The sequence below is a fragment of the Xiphophorus couchianus genome, chromosome 11 (assembly GCF_001444195.1).
Source record: "Xiphophorus couchianus chromosome 11, X_couchianus-1.0, whole genome shotgun sequence".
Taxonomy (NCBI): Eukaryota; Metazoa; Chordata; class Actinopteri; order Cyprinodontiformes; family Poeciliidae; genus Xiphophorus; species Xiphophorus couchianus.
In genome coordinates, this window is record NC_040238.1 from 7576184 (window position 1) to 7595491 (window position 19308).

The 19308-nt window shown below is 37.7% G+C and overlaps 2 protein-coding genes across 2 annotated transcripts in view; both read left to right on the forward strand.

Annotated features, from left to right (window-relative positions):
• ascc3 (activating signal cointegrator 1 complex subunit 3) overlaps window positions 1–7315 on the forward strand; it is a 238337-nt gene extending 231022 nt beyond the window's left edge. Inside the window, exons 39-42 of the mRNA XM_028030743.1 lie at window positions 1472–1622; window positions 3045–3251; window positions 3749–3924; window positions 6378–7315. Of these exons, the coding sequence (XP_027886544.1) occupies window positions 1472–1622; window positions 3045–3251; window positions 3749–3924; window positions 6378–6510 (667 nt within the window). The 3' untranslated portion in view covers window positions 6511–7315. The remainder of the gene's footprint in view (window positions 1–1471; window positions 1623–3044; window positions 3252–3748; window positions 3925–6377) is intronic.
• Window positions 7316–10373: 3058 nt separating this feature from the next.
• Window positions 10374–19308, forward strand: part of LOC114153643 (single-minded homolog 1-A-like) — a 28701-nt gene continuing 19766 nt past the window's right edge. Inside the window, exons 1-7 of the mRNA XM_028032324.1 lie at window positions 10374–11158; window positions 11340–11833; window positions 14447–14526; window positions 16316–16405; window positions 16485–16593; window positions 16687–16772; window positions 18924–19123. Of these exons, the coding sequence (XP_027888125.1) occupies window positions 11659–11833; window positions 14447–14526; window positions 16316–16405; window positions 16485–16593; window positions 16687–16772; window positions 18924–19123 (740 nt within the window). The 5' untranslated portion in view covers window positions 10374–11158; window positions 11340–11658. The remainder of the gene's footprint in view (window positions 11159–11339; window positions 11834–14446; window positions 14527–16315; window positions 16406–16484; window positions 16594–16686; window positions 16773–18923; window positions 19124–19308) is intronic.

The following is a 19308-nucleotide window of genomic DNA, read 5'->3' on the forward strand; positions in this document are numbered from 1 at the left end:
GATCCTGAAATCTTAAAATCAGAACATATGTTTTCATTACCCTCTTTATAAGTCTGGAATAAAATAACTTCTAATACAGTTCAGATGCAGCCTTATGGAAACCTTGAGTTGACCATATTTGTGAGTGATCTGAGTTTTTAAAGCTGACATTTTAAAGATGGCTGTCTGTTTCTAGTTGTGCAACTTGATCAGTGACATGACTGAAACTTTTGTTACACTGGGTTTAGGAAAAACTCTACAGAGAAGGATTCTGACAGCCTGCTACATTTTAAAGAAACTTGGTCTAGATAGAACAACGGCTGTCATTGATTCCTCTGTTGGAATAGGCAGGCTCCTTCATAGTCTGGAATGGCATGGAATTCAATTTCAGTGTTTTCCAGGTCTGGTAAAATATGAGAAAAAAAAGAATATGTCAAAGTTTACATTACAAGACTTCTGTCCCTATCCCATTCTCTAAAGGTGTCCTTCTGTTTACCCTTCCTTCTTTGGGTGTATTCTTTCCTCATATGCGTCCATTTTCTTTTTCCATGCTCACATCCCTTCAATATTTTTCTACTTTTCCGCTTTTCTCCATTTGTTCTTCGATTCTTTCTTTCTTATGTTATTCTTGTCTTCTTTCTTTATTTCCTTCCTTTATTTTATGTTCCCATCCATTAAGTTCATCCTTCTCTTTTGCCCTTTCTTCCTTCCTTCCATTCTGCGCTATTTTTCATTTCTTTCTTTCTTTCTTTCTTCCTTTTGTCAAAACTTGATTCCTTGTTTTTCTTTCCTTGTGTTCTTCTTTCTTTCCTTTGCTGTATGTGTCCTTCATTTTTCCTTACTTTCTTTCCTTGGTTTTGTACTTCTATTCCTTCTGTCATGCATGTGGTTTTTGTACCACATGCATGTCCTGCCTGTCAAACACATACACGTCATAGATTCATATGTTAGCATTACATATTTTTAAATGACCGTGAAGGACTTAGAAGTGTAAATCAATGAGTCAAAATAAGTCTGACAATTTTCCATGAATAAAGTGCAGGAACCTAGTCAGAGCCCCTGATTAGACCACTTTTTCAGTTATAATACACACCAACAACTTATTGATTCCAAATGTTTCAGAATTATCAATAAACAACTCCTTAGAGTGATATTTAAATATGTGCGTATCCCAGAGACTCTTTATATCCACATAAATCTGTTAGATGATCTCTGAAGAGCTAAGAGTAATAAATGTATTGCAGTATTTAAACATAATCCTTTCCTCTGAAGCTTGTCAATTTTCAGACCCTCACTACCTTTAGATACATACTCTTCCTTCTAATAAATATTTGATGTGATTTCTTTTCTGCAATGTTCAAAGCACTAAATCAAAACTAGTTTTGGTACCAACATTACATGATGGAAGTTTCACACCTAAAGCTTGCAATTGAAGATTTCTTCAGTTTAAATCAATGACTCATTTTTTTTTGTTTGTACAAACATCTTCCAGGAAATGGGCAGGTATAAAAGGAAAGAGTGATGCTGAAGGCTTCTGTGGGCCTGTTGAGGGACTCCCAGAACTTATTGCTGCCTGCGGTGGAAAAGAAAGTGTTTTATCTGCTATTGTTAACCAGGAGTTTCAGCCAAATCAAATACTGCAGGTAAGCTCACATCAAAAGAAACTATTTGGTAAAAATTCAATTCAACAACTTTAAAAACTTGATTGTTCCGACATTGCGCACACTTACACATAATTTCATGAGAGCGGGGCCATGAGCAGTCCTGCCACTGTGGTCGCTGATGCCTCCCAAACCCCCAATCATAACTCCACTCTGAGAGCTAATGGCTGCTGTAATGAGGACGTCAGGCACAGCAACAGGCCCTGTGACTTCACCAAATCAGCAGGATTCCTCCTCCGTCCCCACCTTCACATCCGTCGCCTTGCTGGGTGGCATGCTCTATAATTGAATAATTAGATGTGGTGCAGCGTTCCTGTCTGACTTGCTCTTGAAGAGTAATCCTCAAATAAATAGATTTTCTTGGCTGAATTTCAGAGGTGTTTTCCCACATAGATCTCAACAAACTAATTTATCCTTTCCATATTTTTTTCTTTGTTGTTGTCTTTATGTAGTTTTTTGTATCACATTGTCTTTTTCTCTTGATGTGTTTTTTAAGATTTTCCTCAGAATCCCGTACAAAGCAGGGAGAAGCATGTGTGATAATAGATACAGTACACTGGATGTCATTTAGCAGATCTGTCCATCATAACCTGCTCTGATACAGGGATTTACCATCACTAGACTTGACTCCTGTCCTGGTTTCTAACATTAGTGGCACACATCAAAGAAAGTTACAGTTGCCCTTTGGCTGCGTGTAAAAAGGCTCCATTCCAGCAATTTGGCCTTCAAATATCAATTTGGCCAATTTAATGTTTGAAGAGGTGCTTCATGTCAAACCTATATACACATGCCATTACCACAGACATCTATGGACAGACATGCTGTGGAAATTTTCCAGGTCAACATTGTCTCCAGCATAACACTGCACCACCAGGCTTTCTTCATGTCTGCGCTGACTCATCTCACATATTCACATGTGAAAACATAAGAAATAAAAGAAAGGAGTCATCTGAAGTGTTGTTAGGCTCTGATCCAGTTTTTTTTTTACTGAGTATCTCCTTTGGAAGGCCTTGGGGGTCACAATGCATTCCTTCTGACCTTCTGTTCCAGAGTGAGCTGGAGAGTATTTTCTTGGCTGAATTTCAGAGGTGTTTTCCCACATAGATCTCAACAAACTAATTTATCCTTTCCATATTTTTTTCTTTGTTGTTGTCTTTATGTAGACAATAAAGACTGGTGAGAGAACTGATATCAGGATTTCCCTCCTGGGTAACCTTTGTTAGCCACTAAGTGGGAGATGATGTACATAAATGGATTTTAAAAATCTATAAAAACCTTTGCATTTTCTCCATTTTTTTTCTGTTTTACCCCAGCAAGTTAATTTTGAACAGTGTAACTTCAGCTTGACTTAACTTGCAGTGTCTACTATCATCCCTGTCTTTTCACCTTTCTGCCCGCTGCCAGGCATGGTCCTTCCTGAGCCACCTCCCAGTGCTGGAGGTCCAGATGAGTGTGAAGGGATGGTGGGAGGAGAGCCAGGAGCAGATGGAGTGCCCTCTCCCTAGAAGGGGCACTAACCTGAGAGAGGAGAGCAGATGGCTGGATGTCCATGCTGACCAGGAGTACGTTCTACAGGTGTCATTGCATCGGCTCAATCTGGGTCAGCACAGGGTAAGTGGGACCAATGTCAGACAGCTGAGTCCTTTTGATGAAAAGTTCATGTTTTATCAGAAAGATGTAGCATAGAAATACAAACATCTACCTTTAAAAAGAGTGACATAGTTCAACATGTTTTGACATTACATTATTTTTGATTTAAGTCACAAGTGCTGTGACACTCTTTGAGATAACTATAACGGTGCTCAGAAAGTTCAATTTATGGTTAAAAAGGAAGTCCACCTTCTGTCAGATTTAAGGTTTTAACTAATAAATGTTCTGTTATTAATCAAGTTCAACCTTGCCTTCACATAATCTGCATATTCTTTACTGCCGTTATATATTTAAAAAAGGTAAAATCTAAAAGTGAAAGTTAGTGGAAAAAATTGACATGTCTACAAATTCCCAAACAAAGAATTTAAAAACCTGCAATTTAAAAGGATATAGTTTAATTTTTTCTAAAACTGCAAGTAAAATCATGAGTAAAGGTGAGACATTTTTGTATGTTGCAGAGGAAGCAGGAAAGTAAGGCCCAGGCTCCCAGGTTCCCAAAAGCAAAGGACGAAGGATGGTTCCTGATCATGGGGGAAGTAGATCGCAAAGAGCTGCTGGCTGTCAAACGGGTCGGATACATCCGGAACCATACCGCTGTGTCTGTGGCCTTCTACACCCCAGAGAAGACTGGGAAGTAAGATTTTGATCCAAACCAACCTCAGGTGGTGAATATGGAACCTAACATTTTCCACCCTGGTCCACAATACAGGTGGAGGGCTGTGTGCTTAGCCCGGTTCTTTTTACACTGTTCACCCGTGACTGTAGCCATCCACACCTTTAACCACTGTTGCTAACTTCCAGTTTTGAAACTTAGAATTTTAAGTTTTGTTATGACAACTGGTAAAAAAATATCTTTACTGTTGAACAAATTAAGCTCCAAGATTACCAAGATTATTATTTTGTGTTTTAGTTTGATGTTTAAGCAGATAAGTTTAATGACTCAGACCATGGTGGGTGAATTGTTTTCCCACTCTACCAGATGCTCTCTTCTCTTTTAGAGACTATGGAATACTCTAATGAGGAAAAGTTAGTTACTTACTACTATAATCTGTTACCTAATGCAGGCGCATTAAATGTGCCTCAAATCAACTGTTGTCTGGCTGTTATTCCCACAAGACACACCACAAAATCAACTATGCCACATGTGCTCTGCATGTAGAGTTTATTACGTGATAATCAGGGTTTCCCCTAGTGTATTATAAGCCTGGCGGCCCGCCATCCTTTATTAGCCCCCCCCACCAAGGCCAAGCATTGCTTGTTTTTGATTTTAGAAAAATTAATAATAATAAAAAAAATATATTAAAAAAACCCCAACTTGTTTAATACATTTTGAAAGTGTCTCTGTTGCTCAGAGCGTTTCAGTGACGGAGCAAATTTATTCCTAAAAGATATGTTTATAGTTTATGCATTGAAAGCCGGAGAATGGACCAATCACACGGCTGGTGCCTCTGCGCGTTGCCTCACGTGTTGCCTTTAAATGAGCTTTGAAGTTTACCTCAGCGCGGATCGCATGTGCCTCCTTTCACTCAAACTGGACACAGCCTGACCTGTATGGACATTTACATGAACCCCCAGTGTGGAATTATGTTTCTTTGGCGTAGCCTACTCCACATCAAGGTAAGAGTTTAAAACCCACCGCGTTAGCTCTGTTTGTGCAGCTCTATGAGAACTGCAGGAATAACTTGTAGTTGCACTTTCAGACGTGCACATTGAGAGAGCGGTGAGAATGATTTATATTTGTGAACAAAGAATTATGTGGGCCATTTACATCTCAACACGCTGGCCAGCGTGACTTTGTCTTCCCTGTAAAGTTTATGTGTTCCCTGTTGGCTGGAGCGTTAGTGGTTAAAGAACCAGCGCTAAACATTCATCATGCAGGTACAGCCCAGTGAGGAGCTTTCACGCTCGTCTCGTAGTCACGCATCATGCTGGGTTTATATTGTTTTATTATTTTTTAAAGTATTATTTTTCCGGTTACATGATGCAACAAACCATATCAAATGCTTGATATGTCCATGTAGCCAAGGTTTATGTGCGCGGCAGCGCAGAGGTCTGGAAACCTTGTCCCATATATTCGAGCAACCAAAACAGTTTCTGTGGCCCTTATTAAAAACTCAGACACAAAATGGAAGTGCTACTAAAGCCACATTAGCAGCTTTACATTAAATCTCCCGTTTGTTGCGCATCTCTGCGGCAGTGCAGTAGATTTAACTCATTATGCAGGGCTGGTCCAACGCTGTATGAGGTCTTGAGCAGAATTTGTCTTAGGGGCCCCTCTTGGTGCTAAAAACATCAACACCACTTACAGCTGCAGTTAGATTTAGTGAAATCTGGGAGCGGGGGAGTAGTTTGATTGGCCAATCTAAAAAGCAATAAGTTCATTAATTTGTATTTGTGAACAAACAGAGCTCAAACTCAAAGATTAAACTCACAGCATCAGATTGTTGCTGTGGTAACAAGACAATCTAACTATGAAGATTGTTCTTTCAACTTCTACAAAGTAAACTTGTTAGCTCCTTACAATCTTACATTTAAATGTTAATCAATTTAAAATATTTTTATTTATGTATGCTGGAACCATTAAATCAAATTTAGCAGCATTGATAATCTCAATAAACAAATGTTACATTTATTTATCTGTGGTCTGTGTTAAAATATTAGCATTTATGGGGCCCCTAAAGCCCCGGGGTGCCTTAATTGCATTTTTTGAATTGTTTCTTTTAAGACTAGTTGTGGGTTTAGATAGCATTTCATTGGCGATGTTTTCCCATAACATATAGTAATATTTTTACTTTTCCTGTCTACTTAACATTTTATAATACAAAAACACAGTGGACCGCCTCGGCGCCCTGACCACCGGGCTTAGCAAGTTTTCTGGGGGACACCCTGTCATATTTCAGCCTTCTTTTGGTGGTAAATGAACTCAATGCTGAGTTGTTTTCCTCATTGAGATCTTTAACAGTGAAATATGTGGACTCTCATTTTCTAATTCCAGTTTCAGTTATTCCCTTATTCAGCACAGGGTGAGCATTAAAAACAAATTTTCTATGATTTTGCGCTACTCAACACTGAACCTTCTGCTTGTAGGTGCATCTACACGCTGTATGTGATGAGTGACAGCTACCTGGGCCTGGACCAGCAGTATGACATCCACCTGAATGTAACCCCCACCAGCATCGCAGCGCAGGTCAACACAGAAGTAGTGGATTCCCTCAGCTAAGGAGCAGCAATAGGGAAACCTTTAGTCCACTCTGGCACAGCAGCAGTTCAGCTCTCTCATTGATGTGCTGAGTCACACTCACACTGACATGTTATCATAACATGTTAAGGTTTCCTGGAACTCAACCTTTGGAAGCTCAAAGACCTGTTGCTCACATTAGCATCAGACCAAGTGAGGCTTGCTTCTTGGAATATGAAACATTACAGAATGTTATCAGTTTGTTTATTCCCCTGTTCAAGTACATATACTCCAACTTTAAAGACTTTCCACTTTAACGAACTGCAAAAAATTGGAAGTTTAGCAAAAATTGTATGTATATTTACTGAATGGCAATGAATAAAAAAACTTGAGTTAAATTTAAAAACAGAAATCCAAACCACAAACAGCTGTACACAGACTGGTTCAAGACAGAGATAAAAATGTAAGGTAAAGAACATTTTCTAAAGATTCTATGTTTTTTTTGTGAGGGTGGGGGCCAGGGACATGTTTAAGATTGAAAGTTAAGTTTACAACCTTTAATTTATATCTGAGTATAAATGAAACATTTGTTGCAGCAGGTCAAACAGTTTAAACTGCTGCAGTAGATTTAAAGCACAAATCTGTGAAATAGCAGGTAAGTTCCTCAACATCTTATCTACAGATCTGACCTGTCTTTTCCTCATCAACAACTCATTCAAAGTTACACACACCTGAGTCATCAAATCAAACAGAACAAACATGGCAGAAATCCATCTGTATTGAATTGTGCAACAAGTTGATTTTATGCCGTGGAATTATTTTAAAATAAAATTTCATTTTGAGATGACATCCTTGTTTTGCATATATGTTCACCACAGTTTACTGATGCACCATTTACTTCTGGGATTTGGATTGACTGCCTCTGGCCTCGGCCTCAATAATCTGGCTTGAGAATTAGTTTGAATCTCTGATTTGGTGGCAGTAGATTCTCAAAAGTTCCATCTTGTGGCATTTCAGCAGAGCAACACATCTTTACAGCCACATACAGAACTTTTGTACAAATATTTGTGGAGATTTTATGTGTGTCAGTATATGCGTCCTATGTTACGTGAATATTTCTGTCTTAGTTTTGACTGACAAAATGCCAGATGTCAGTGATTTGGCATTTTATTGCTTTCGCTTAATGGCTCCAAAATTAGAATAACCTATCTAGAGATTCTGGGATATTTTGATGGTGAAAGAATGTACCAGGAAACATGAAACCCAAATATTGAAACTGAGGAGAAATGTTTCATCTAAGTTCACTTAGTATAAGCATGTCAGGCATTTGTTTGGTTTAATTTTTCTTTTTTGTACCCATCTGTACTGCTGGAAAGTTTTATTTACCTTAAATGGGGGAAAACATGGATTAAGCAGCAGAGTTCAGTATGTGAGGTGTGAGATGCAAACACACATGTATATGTGTGTGTTTAGAAGTATATGTATACATATATACAGTATGTCTACATATGCATAGAGGGAAGGCTGCTTCCCACAGTCATCTGTGTAGCCTTAACCACCCTCTCCAGAGGTTAATTTTTTTTAGTTTATTATTGCAAAATGTGCCTGGAAATGAAACATTTATCTCTAATTTCATCAAATGCCCAACCTGAGACGAACCAAATATTTTTTTGGAAGAATTTTGTAGGACAGTGATTCACAACTGGAGGGACTCCTATCCCCAGTGGTATATTACAAAGGTATGGGGAAATATTTTATATTTTATTTCACAGATTATGAGTATCAATCATTTGCCAGACACATGCACTTTGCACGCCTTAAAAAATAAACCTGTGGGGTGACATGCTATGTTTTACCTAAAAAAAAGCACACAAAAAAGACACAAGCAAAAACTTGCATGTGGAAAAGACAAAAGCGTGGTTATCAGTGCTGATCAACTGAAAAATGACACTTTTCAGTTGAACGAGAGGGAGAGAGGCAGGGAGAGAGAGAGAGAAGACACACAGAGGTCACAAGACAAAAATGCACCAAAGCAACTGGCTCAAGTGGTCAAACTTAAAACATATGTCCAAACTCAGCACTAATTTCAGCCAGTATTTTCAGGACACTGAAGAAAAGTCAGAAAGACTGGTTTGGGTGAGAGACCCAATTACACTGATTGAGAGCAAGAGCACCTTTCCTGCAAGGCTGCAGGAGCATCTGATGGACTTATTCCATCCACAATCAGAAATAATAACAAACAACACAATAACAATAACTGTAAAAACCAATACTTCATGCTGAGTTAAAAGTCAGTGAGGAAAAAATAAGCTTTAAGAAAAGACTTAAACACAAGAAGAGACTCAGTTTGTCTGATATGCAGAGTTAAACCGATCCACAGTTTTGAGGCAGCCACAGAGAATGAGCGATCACCTCTCAACCTCCTCTTCGATTTCAGAACAACTAACAACTCATCTGTTGACCTGAGAGAATGAGGGAACATTTGGCTGAAGCAGGTAAAACAGAGTGGGATTTTTAAATTATGTTTCATTTAAAAACAGACAAATTTTAAAATCTATCCTAAAATGTACTGGAAGTCAGTGAAGAGATACTAAAACAGGAGTAATGTACCCTCGCTTCCTAGTACTGATTAAAAGCCGAGCAGCAGCAATAGAAACCAACTGGAGTCTAGAAAGTGACTTCTGACATAAAGTTCAAGTCTAAACAAATGGTGAAAAAAAACAATTAACATTTCAAAGTAATGCAAAACAAGAAAATGTTTTACTTTGGCTAGTTGTCTCATATATAAATTCCCTTCTCACCCACCGCGGGTGGTTCTTATCCTCTGAGCTCGGGTCCTCTACCAGAGGCCTGGGAGCTTGAGGGTCCTGCGCAGTATCTTGGCTGTGCCAAGGACTGCACATTTCTGGACTGAGATGTCTGATGTTGTTCCTGGGATCTGTTGTAGCCATTGGTCCAGTTTGGGGGTGACTGCCCCGAGGGCCCCGATGACCACAGGCACCACTGTGGTCTTCACCTTCCAGGCCCTCTCCAGTTCCTCCCTGAGGCCCTGGTATTTCTCTAGTTTCTCGTGCTCCTTTTTCCTGATGTTTCAGTCGCTTGGTATTGCTACATCTACCACAACGGCTTTCCTCTGTTGTTTATCCACTACGACAATGTCTGGTTAGTTCGCCATTACCATTTTGTCTGTCTGGATCTGGAAGTCTCACAGGATCTTAGCTCTGGCGTTCTCCGTCACCTTTGGGGGTGTTATATATATATATATATATAACACCCCCAAAAGGTATATATATATATATATAAAGCTGTATTTGACAACTGAACTATAATCCAGCCTTACACTGAGGTTTGTTGCAACAGGTGTTGCATACTGATTTAAAGGGGCCAGGTCAACATGAGGTTTTGAGCTGCTGCTAGGCCCAAACAACACAACCTCTCTCCTTTTGTCATTAAAATGCAAAATAGTACCTGTACTAATCAGTTCTACTTTTGGAAAATCATTAACACATTTGATGGTATACAAAATGGTTCAGGTGACACATAGTCAAAGAAGGTTGGGAACTGGTGTAGGGCTGGTTGTAATCTGGGCCCCTACCATTCAGTAGGGCCTGTCTTTATAAATACACTGTAACAAAATGTAACTAAATCACAATGATAATTGCAAACATTTAGTTCGTTTTATTTCCCGGTTTTTACTTTTATTCTGTTAAGGAATTGTCTTTCAGTGGCTGCGTACTTGTCCGTCCTCAGTGCACAAAGAATTAACCTTATGGAGTTTTTCCTCCAGTCATTTATTTCCCAGTGTGCGACTTGTTTATCTACATATATTTGAAGCTGAAATTACTTTTGAAGCAGAACCTCCATCGATCTGGGTGAATTTTTTTTCCAAATAGAGCTGGAGCCCATTACCGAGATTCTCCGACACACAGACACACACACACAGGTGCGTGCGAGCGCGAAGAGTGCGACAACTTTGTGAGAATATTAACACCACGATCGTTCTTGTTGCATTGGATAAGACAAGTTTTCTAAAATATATGGTTAATTTGCAGTGAATTTGTAAGGTAATATATTGAAAACTATGTTTTTCTGAGAAAATAACAAAAAATCTTGTGTGAACTAGATAGAGTATAACTGTTAGTGCTTTATAAAAGCAATTTATAAAGAATGCTTTATAGATAATGTGTGTATTTAAAAAAAAACAACTCTTGAGACAGATATATCGGATGTACTTATTTAACTTCTTTAAGAAACAATAATCATAGACGCTAGTACACGAAATAATGGTCAAAATGTTGAGTGCCCTAAAGAAATAAACGTGACTGAAAATAAATTAACTGCATTTCTTAAAAAGTAAGAGAACTAAGTGGCCAATTTCGGTTGTCTCACTTTTTCACCTTGAACCACGAGATGAATATGTCGCCGACCAATCACCGTCCATTGTGCGCCCATCATTTTAAAGAATAACCAATAGACAATCGCTGAGCGTAAGCAATTGTCCAATAGCAACTATGTTGTTTTCAGTGGGCGTGTCTCCCACTGTAGCAGAAGAAACTGTAGCTGCGCTTCTGATCACAGAATCCTACCAGATGGAGGGTCATGGAGCTCTGTGCTAGATGGAGGTTGTGTGCGGACTCCAACGGCTCCAGCAGGCCCTCCAGTAACAGCTAACCATACTGTCTGCATTGAGGTAAGGAAAACATTTTCACCGTAGTCTGTGATATTATTCAATTCAATCGGCCGTTAGGTTGAAATCTCATGCTTACCTCTATTTCAGTTTGCGGCTCAATTTGTTTATGTTCTTGTATTAAAATAGCCGGAAAACACATGTAATTTGTTAATTAATTTTCTTTTCTTTCTTCCTCTTGTAGGCATTTTCCTAGGCTGTCATACAAGTTTCACACCAGGTGTGGTGGATCAAAGTGTGCGTTGAGTTCTTCGGTGTCACCAAATTCTAATGAATATTCCCTCAGTAGTAGGAAGTATGAGGTAGTTTGGTCTCATGGGTCGTGAACTATCAGGAACACCTGTAAACGTAAAGAGGGCTCCGCGCGCCGTCTGCTGTGGGGTTTAGGCCGAGAACGGGGGAGATATCGCTTCAAGAGCAGGACATGAGAGAGCTGTACGTGCTGTAAGTGCAAATCGACTTAGAAGGGAGAGGGCCGGACCGGACCGGAACACACCGCCAACATGAAGGAAAAATCCAAAAATGCGGCCCGGACGCGTCGGGAGAAGGAAAACAGTGAGTTTTACGAACTGGCCAAGCTGCTGCCGCTTCCTTCTGCCATCACCTCCCAACTAGATAAAGCCTCAGTTATCCGCCTGACAACCAGCTACCTGAAGATGAGAACCGTGTTTCCTGAGGGTAAGAGGGCTGGCTGCGATACTTCCATGCAAAACACCACAGAGCAAACAAAAGTGGCCATTATCCAAATAAATATTTCTTCCGACTATGCAACTATTGTTACTGTTTTTAGTATACCAGTACAAAACTTTGTAAAATCTATTTTATTGGACAGGACATCTTCAAACCTCAGACTTGGAGCTCATCACCAAAGATAAATCGTTAAAACAGTGGAAGCATGCTAAAAGTAGACAAAGCTCCTAAAAGGTGGTCAGTTATTAAGGGATCGGCTGTTGTAAAGTATATATAAAAAAGGTCAGAAATAAAGGCCCCGTCCTGCGTGACGTTGATGGGGCCACTGATATTGTGTGATCAACACGTGTGATCCATGAACATATGGAGCCTCGTTTCAGTGAAGTTGGTGATAATGAACCAAGATGATAAACACAAAGAAAACCTTGGCATGACATCGGCACTATACAGCCCTTTATGTTGAAATATAAAGATTGGCTTCTGCAGGAAATGTGCGTTCTATTGATTGGCAAAATTATCTGAGGTAATTTGATGTTATGATCCTGGAATATAGTGCTTGTAGTCTATCTGGGTTACAGTTGTTTAAACATGCTGATGATCTTAAATTACCCTCCAGTTATTTGAGAAGACTTTCCTCAGCTACCCCATTACAGCCATCCTGTGTACTGCTGCAGAAAAGGCTGAGTCCCTCATTGCATTTGCCTTTTACTGTGTGCTGCTGCTTGTTGTGTGGCAGCGCGGTGCTACCTGCACAGCTCTCAATAGTTAGCCCTCAGTCCTTCGGTAAATGGGCTCTATTTTTTTAAGTGGTGGGCAGCTCTTACACCGTCTCACTTCCCTGCCTAACCTGCACAACGGTACAGAAAAAAGACAGAAACATAATTTAAATACCCTTAATGAACTTTGTCAGCTTGTTTTAAGAGGTGTCGCTGTTAGATTAGTCTACAACCTCCCAGGTTTGGTTGACCGAATTTGTCTAAATGCATAATTACTGTTAAACATAATTAATGTATTTATTGTTCTTGTTCATTTTACATTTTTTTTACTTACACAACTGTTTGATTGGGTGAGGGTCAATTAAAAAGTAAAATGATACATACAAATAAATGAGTAAATAAACAAATAATCGAGTCATTATTTCAGAAAGAGAAATTATTTCTTCATTATTGATCTTAATTTTAACAGCATTTGGGCGAGGGTACTTTCTTGAAACTTTTCTAGAAAAGGCTTAAAGTGGAAAAATGTTTTTTTCCTTCATTTCACCATGAAATCGTCCACTTCCAAAGTGATTTTCTGTTTCTCATACTGAGCCATGCTCCTACCATCTGACTGGCGGCTGCTTGCAGCGCTTATTCGTCGCATGTGCGGACCCTGACATTTATTTAGCCATAAGTTCATAATTACATTATTATTAATATTATTAGATAATTTTATTATGTAGCATGCCATTTCTTATTTTAAAGTATTTGCGTGTCTCTTGAAACAAAATATTAAATATAATGTTGATACGCTATATTCTTCCTCCCTCCTTTTTAATTTTCTTGCATTTTGCTGGGTTGATCGTTTTTATTTTATAGATTTATCTCAGTAGTTGTGAAGCTACACTAATTTTATTCAGTCATTTTTAACCTTAATTATTTTTAGACCTAAATCATCAACAGCATCACCCTCCTTAGAAGAGCTTTATTGTTAACAGATTATTCTTATTATGCCTTATAATGTGCTGATGAATTCAGGTGGGTCCACAAATGAGCCTCACTAACGATTTACCTTTTTTTAACCCCTTTGCAGCAAGTCAGAAATTATTTCTAGTCTTAAGTTCTGTTATTATTATTATTATTATTATTATTATTATTATTATTATTATTATTATTATTATTATGCTACTGAGCTGGTTTATAAAAACATTATTATTTATTTCTCTTTCAAGTGAAGGCATGTTGTTGTTGTTTCTCCCGCTCTCTGTGTGTGTTTAGTCGCTGCTAGTTTATTATTATTATTATTATTATTATTATTATTATTTTTGGCTGGATTATTCTCCAAGCCTTCAGTACATTCTAGCTGGTACGCGGCGTGCAGGCGGAGCTCTGTGACCGCGGCACGCCGCTTGTTTACTCTGCAGATCGGGATTTACATCTCAATGCGCCGCGCTGCAGCGCATTCATTTTCCAGACCTTACTTCATCTGAGATCTGTTTCGTTTCAGAAAAGGTAATTGTTGCGTGTTTACTCTGCTGAAGATTCCTACATATAAAAAAAACAAAGCTAGTTGAAAGACAGTCAGTCTGACTTTACTCCTGCCGGCTTTCTTGACTTCACTGTAAATTTCATATTAGGGTTTACAGTGCTGCAGTTCGGGAAGCTTATACAGTAATTATAAAGCATTTTCTTTATAAAAACACATCAGTCACTCACAGAACTGTAGGCTGCATTTATTTAGCCACTATAACAGACAGTTTGATTTCTGATAGTTGCTGCAGAAACTATCAGTGTCTTCTTTGTCTTCAAAAAGACAAAGAAGACACCTTCTTTTTGTCCACTAGAAATTTCTTTCCTGTGTGTTTTAGTAACTTTTCCTGTATGTTAATGTATCTTCCTGCAGGTCTTGGCGAGTCCTGGGGTCATGTGAGCCACAGCTCTCTGGATGGTGTCAGCCTGGAATTAGGCTCCCATCTTTTACAGGTACTGCCTGAAGGCTTCACTTGTAGTACATTGAAAGAAAATTATTATTATTATTATTATTATTATTATTATTATTGTTGTTGATGTTGTTAAGCTAAGCTGGATGGACTGTGTGTATGGAGGGGGGCTTGGTAGCTGTCACCATCTGCCTCCTGCTGCCTTCATTCTCCTTGCTTTGAGAGTGAAATGAGTTGAACACATTCCTGGTCACGCACACATCGTGTCTGTCCTGCCCCTCCTTCCCCCCACATCAGCAGCAACACAATGGAGTGCCTTTGCAGGGCTCCAGGCTAACAAAAAGGAGAAACTAAAAACAAAGGTTGTCTGGCACTGATTGGAATAATTTGTCAATAATACATTATCACTATAAACATTAAAACAAACTTCACTGCTGGAAGGAGAGGACCTCTGAGTGAGGTGAAGTGAGTACACTGATAGTTATGCAAACAGGCAGTTTGCTAAACAAGTACTTAGTAAGAATGGTACAATGGATTTTCATGACAAACTGTTTTCTCTTCTATTAACTATTTTGGCATGTAACTAATACTGACATAGAATAACTCTGAAAGTTACCAACTGTACAACCTCTGTCATAATACAAAAATAATCACATCAGAAACATGACATAAATTAATTAGTTTGAAGTAATATTGCGATAACAGATTTCCAGGTTAAGGAAACAAACCTTTGTCATATAACTTGTATTATTTTAACAAATATCACCATAATTCCAAATAATCTGCAAATAAGACCGACTGAAATACTATGTGCATGGTAATAACACAATGTCAGTACTTCTCACTGACCAATTTTAACTTGAGAATTTAAAGCGTATGCAGTATAAACTTGCATAAAAATCTGCAGACAGGCAGTGAAAATTAAACTTTACTCATCAGGCTGACTCTATCTCTGAAAAATAGTAAATCTGAGTAGCTGATATTTCTTTCAGTTAACTTTATTTTAATAAAAATGTATATATGTTTAACCTTTTTTGACAAAATATTTAGATTAAAAACCTCATTTTCAAGAGACAGTACAGTTACAACATATAAACAGTTAAACACAGGTAACAAAAAAAAATGTATTATGTGAAAGAAATATTACCAAATATGTGAAAGAAATTAGATTCATCCACAAGATTTGGAGCCAAGGATCTGTTGATTTTCACTGAGAAGAAATCAAAAATGATCAGCTTACAGCAGGACTCTCAGTCTGATTAATACTGGACATTTAACAACTTTTTAGACATAATTTCTTGAACGTCTGAAAAAAATTGTAAATCAGTTATTGATCTAACCCATGATCTAAAAATGTCGTTAATGTCAGACTTGAAAAGCTGAAGTTGCAAGCTGTTACTGAAATGCTTTTCTGTCAGACAGTATTAATTATTTCTTTATATTTTCTAGCACATAAAGTCGGTGAGCAATTCTGTTTTGATTATTGGTATACAATTCAATAGCAGTAATAATAATAATAATAATAATAATAATAATAATAATAATAGGCAGAAAACTATTTTACATTGCTATGGAAATTAAAAACTCCTTTGGTTAAACAAATCATTTTATAAAAATTATTCCATCACTTTTAGTTGAGAGCACCTTGCACAGTTTCAGTGTTCAATGCCTTATTCTTTTGACAGCTGTATGGTTGTAACTCTTTCTACTGTGACACCTCCTATACAATTTTAACAATAAATGTGATATTGATAAAAAGACATTTGACTTTTTTTTCAGAAAGAAAAAAAATATTAGTCTTGGTCAGATAATAGTCTTTTTTTTTCTTCCAGACTTTAGATGGATTCATTTTTGTGGTAGCTCCAGATGGAAAAATAATGTATATCTCAGAGACAGCGTCAGTGCACTTGGGTCTATCACAGGTTAGTTTTTAAAAGCCTGTTCTGTTATCCAATTGCACCTTTCACATCCCAGCTCAGAGCTAAATGTTCCCTTCAACAGGTAGAGTTGACAGGAAACAGCATTTATGAATACATTCATCCATCAGACCATGATGAAATGACAGCGGTCCTAACAGCCCACCAACCTTACCATTCCCATTTTGTACAAGGTAATCTCTCATGCAACCCTATAGTTTTGCAAAACGTGAGTCATGAACTTACTGCACAACATGAATAACTTCACAATTTATACGTCTTTGCAGAGTATGAGATGGAGCGCTCCTTCTTCCTAAGAATGAAATGTGTCCTGGCTAAAAGAAATGCTGGTCTCACCTGTGGAGGCTACAAGGTACAAAAGTCACACTGCTGAACCACTCATAATGCTGCTTGGTTCTTTGTTCTTTTATGTACCTTAAAATCTGGAGGATGCGGACACCTGGAGTAAGACAAAGGGTCCACAATAAAGGGATGTCTATTAGGCTCCCAAGAGAACATGAAAAATAAAAAAAGCAATATTGAAACTTAAAATTTGTCATACAGTCTTCATTTAGATTTTAAATTGTTGTGAGATGAAAATTTATTTCTTGCAGGAAATGAAACAGACATCTCTCAAGACATGGTGAAACAATATTGAAGCCGTGTCAACTTTGAAAAACTAATTTATGTTTTTGTAGTTACATTTTATTTAAAAATGTCATGATGGGTGTTATTTATAGCCTTCTCAATAATCGATGGAAAAATCTTTATTGGCATTTCAGCAACCAAACCTTTTTTATAACTCCTTTTATTCCACTGTTAGTTTGAATAATCATATTTGGTGATGAGCTTGCAAAGCCTTCCTGCCATTATTCTTATTATCCACAATTATTTAGTAGATGCTGCAACACTAATTATAAAAATCCCACATACCCTTTTTTTGTGCAAGCTTATCTATCTTTTTCATTTACATGGTTTAATTTTTTAGTATAAACTTAAAAATAGTCAAATGAGCAGTTTCCTAAAAAATCCCTTTATTTGTATAGCATAAGAACAAGAACAATTACACAAGAACTAGTACAATGTCTAGTTTTTTGTAGTCAGAAAAAATACTTTAGTGACAATTGCTCTGCCAAGGAAATTTAGTATTGACATACTTTAGTATGTCAAAACTTTATAATACTTTATTAACCTAATGTCCCTGTCATTTATTTAATTAATGAATTTATTTTTTGCCTCTGAGTCATTTGATTTTGAGTACTGGCCAATCCTGAGGCCCGATCCAATATTTCAAAAATACATTTAAAAAATAAAGAGCAAAGAAAAAGACAAAGGATCTACTTTATTTATCATTTAACAAAACACTGAGGCTGTGTAAGTCAAGTGCAGATATTTTGTTTTGGTGCAGCAATTTTGGTTAAAATTAACATTTGACTAAATGAAGAACTATATTTACATTATATTTAATTTAGAACAGGATCACCAGTACCGTTTGCATGTATAATTCCATTGCAAAGCGGAGTGGGTGGATCTCCTCTCTGCTCTGCTGCATCAAGTCCTCTGTAGGTGTGAGGGGCTCACTGCCGCTCTCAACTCTCGTTGTAACTGCAGTACTATCGAGGCTTTTTTTTCTGTTTTGTTGCCAAAGTCTAAAATAAACCAGAGAAAGCTAGATTTGTCACTTTTTTGAAAAAAATTGCTAGAAGGGTCTGAACAGTTGCGAAATACTGTACAGCAACAACGTCGCTACTGTAAGTTGGCAGCAGTGCTTTACTTCAAGCTGATGCTATGTTCTGTTTCGCTTTACAGCCGTCACTTCTGTAAATTGCCAGGCGCATGTTGCTTTAAGACAGTCTGACTCTGTATCACGTAACTGTATATACCGACTGTTATTCAAGTCAAGTCAAAGTTTATTTATATAGCACATTAACAACAGCCTCAGCTGAACAAAGTGCTTCACAACAAACATCAAATACTAAACAAATAAAATTAAGCTTAGTATTATTCAATGTGTGCTTAGAATGAATATGTATCTGATCCCTGATTGGGATTAACACCAGATTCTGAAACCATGTGATTAGGCCAATTTTCGATGACGTGATCAGATTGGGACATCACTAATTAAATTTCAGTTACGTTTAAATATTAGTACAGTACACTTACAATCTACTCTATAATGGCACTACCATAAATGAAAGTCATTGTCAATAATTGAAGTATCATTAACAACCTAAATGTATTGTTAATACATTTGATTTAGTTATTACATAGGTAAATATGGTATAGTTTTGTACTTCCTGCATAAAACAAATGAGTTCTGTGTCTGAGTCTAACTTCACGTCCAACTATAGATACTGACAAAAGTGTAATCATTGTTGCTATTGAAGGATTAACCATTTTATTATTTTTCGATATAAATAAATCAACTGGAATATTGGTAAATACCACAAGCATGCCCTTTTTTCTTATTCTTCTGAATTAAAATGCCTGATGTATGATTTTGTGTGTGACTCCTCTGGTCCAGGTGATCCACTGCAGTGGCTACTTGAAGATCCGTCAGTACAGCCTGGACATGTCTCCATTTGACGGCTGCTATCAGAACATCGGTCTGGTGGCCGTTGGTCACTCGTTACCACCCAGTGCTGTAACAGAAATCAAACTGCACTGCAACATGTTCATGTTCAGAGCCAGTCTGGACATGAAACTAATCTTCCTTGACTCACGGTGTGCTCTTTCTTCTATGGTGAAGCCAATCTGCCTGTACACACTTGGATACATATTAATGTCAATTATTGTGACTAAAGTATACTATTTAAAGCAGAGTAATTATTATACACCTTGTTGATGTACTGTACTCAGACACATGAGGACATAAAACTGCACTGTAAAACATTTGAAGGTGGATCAAA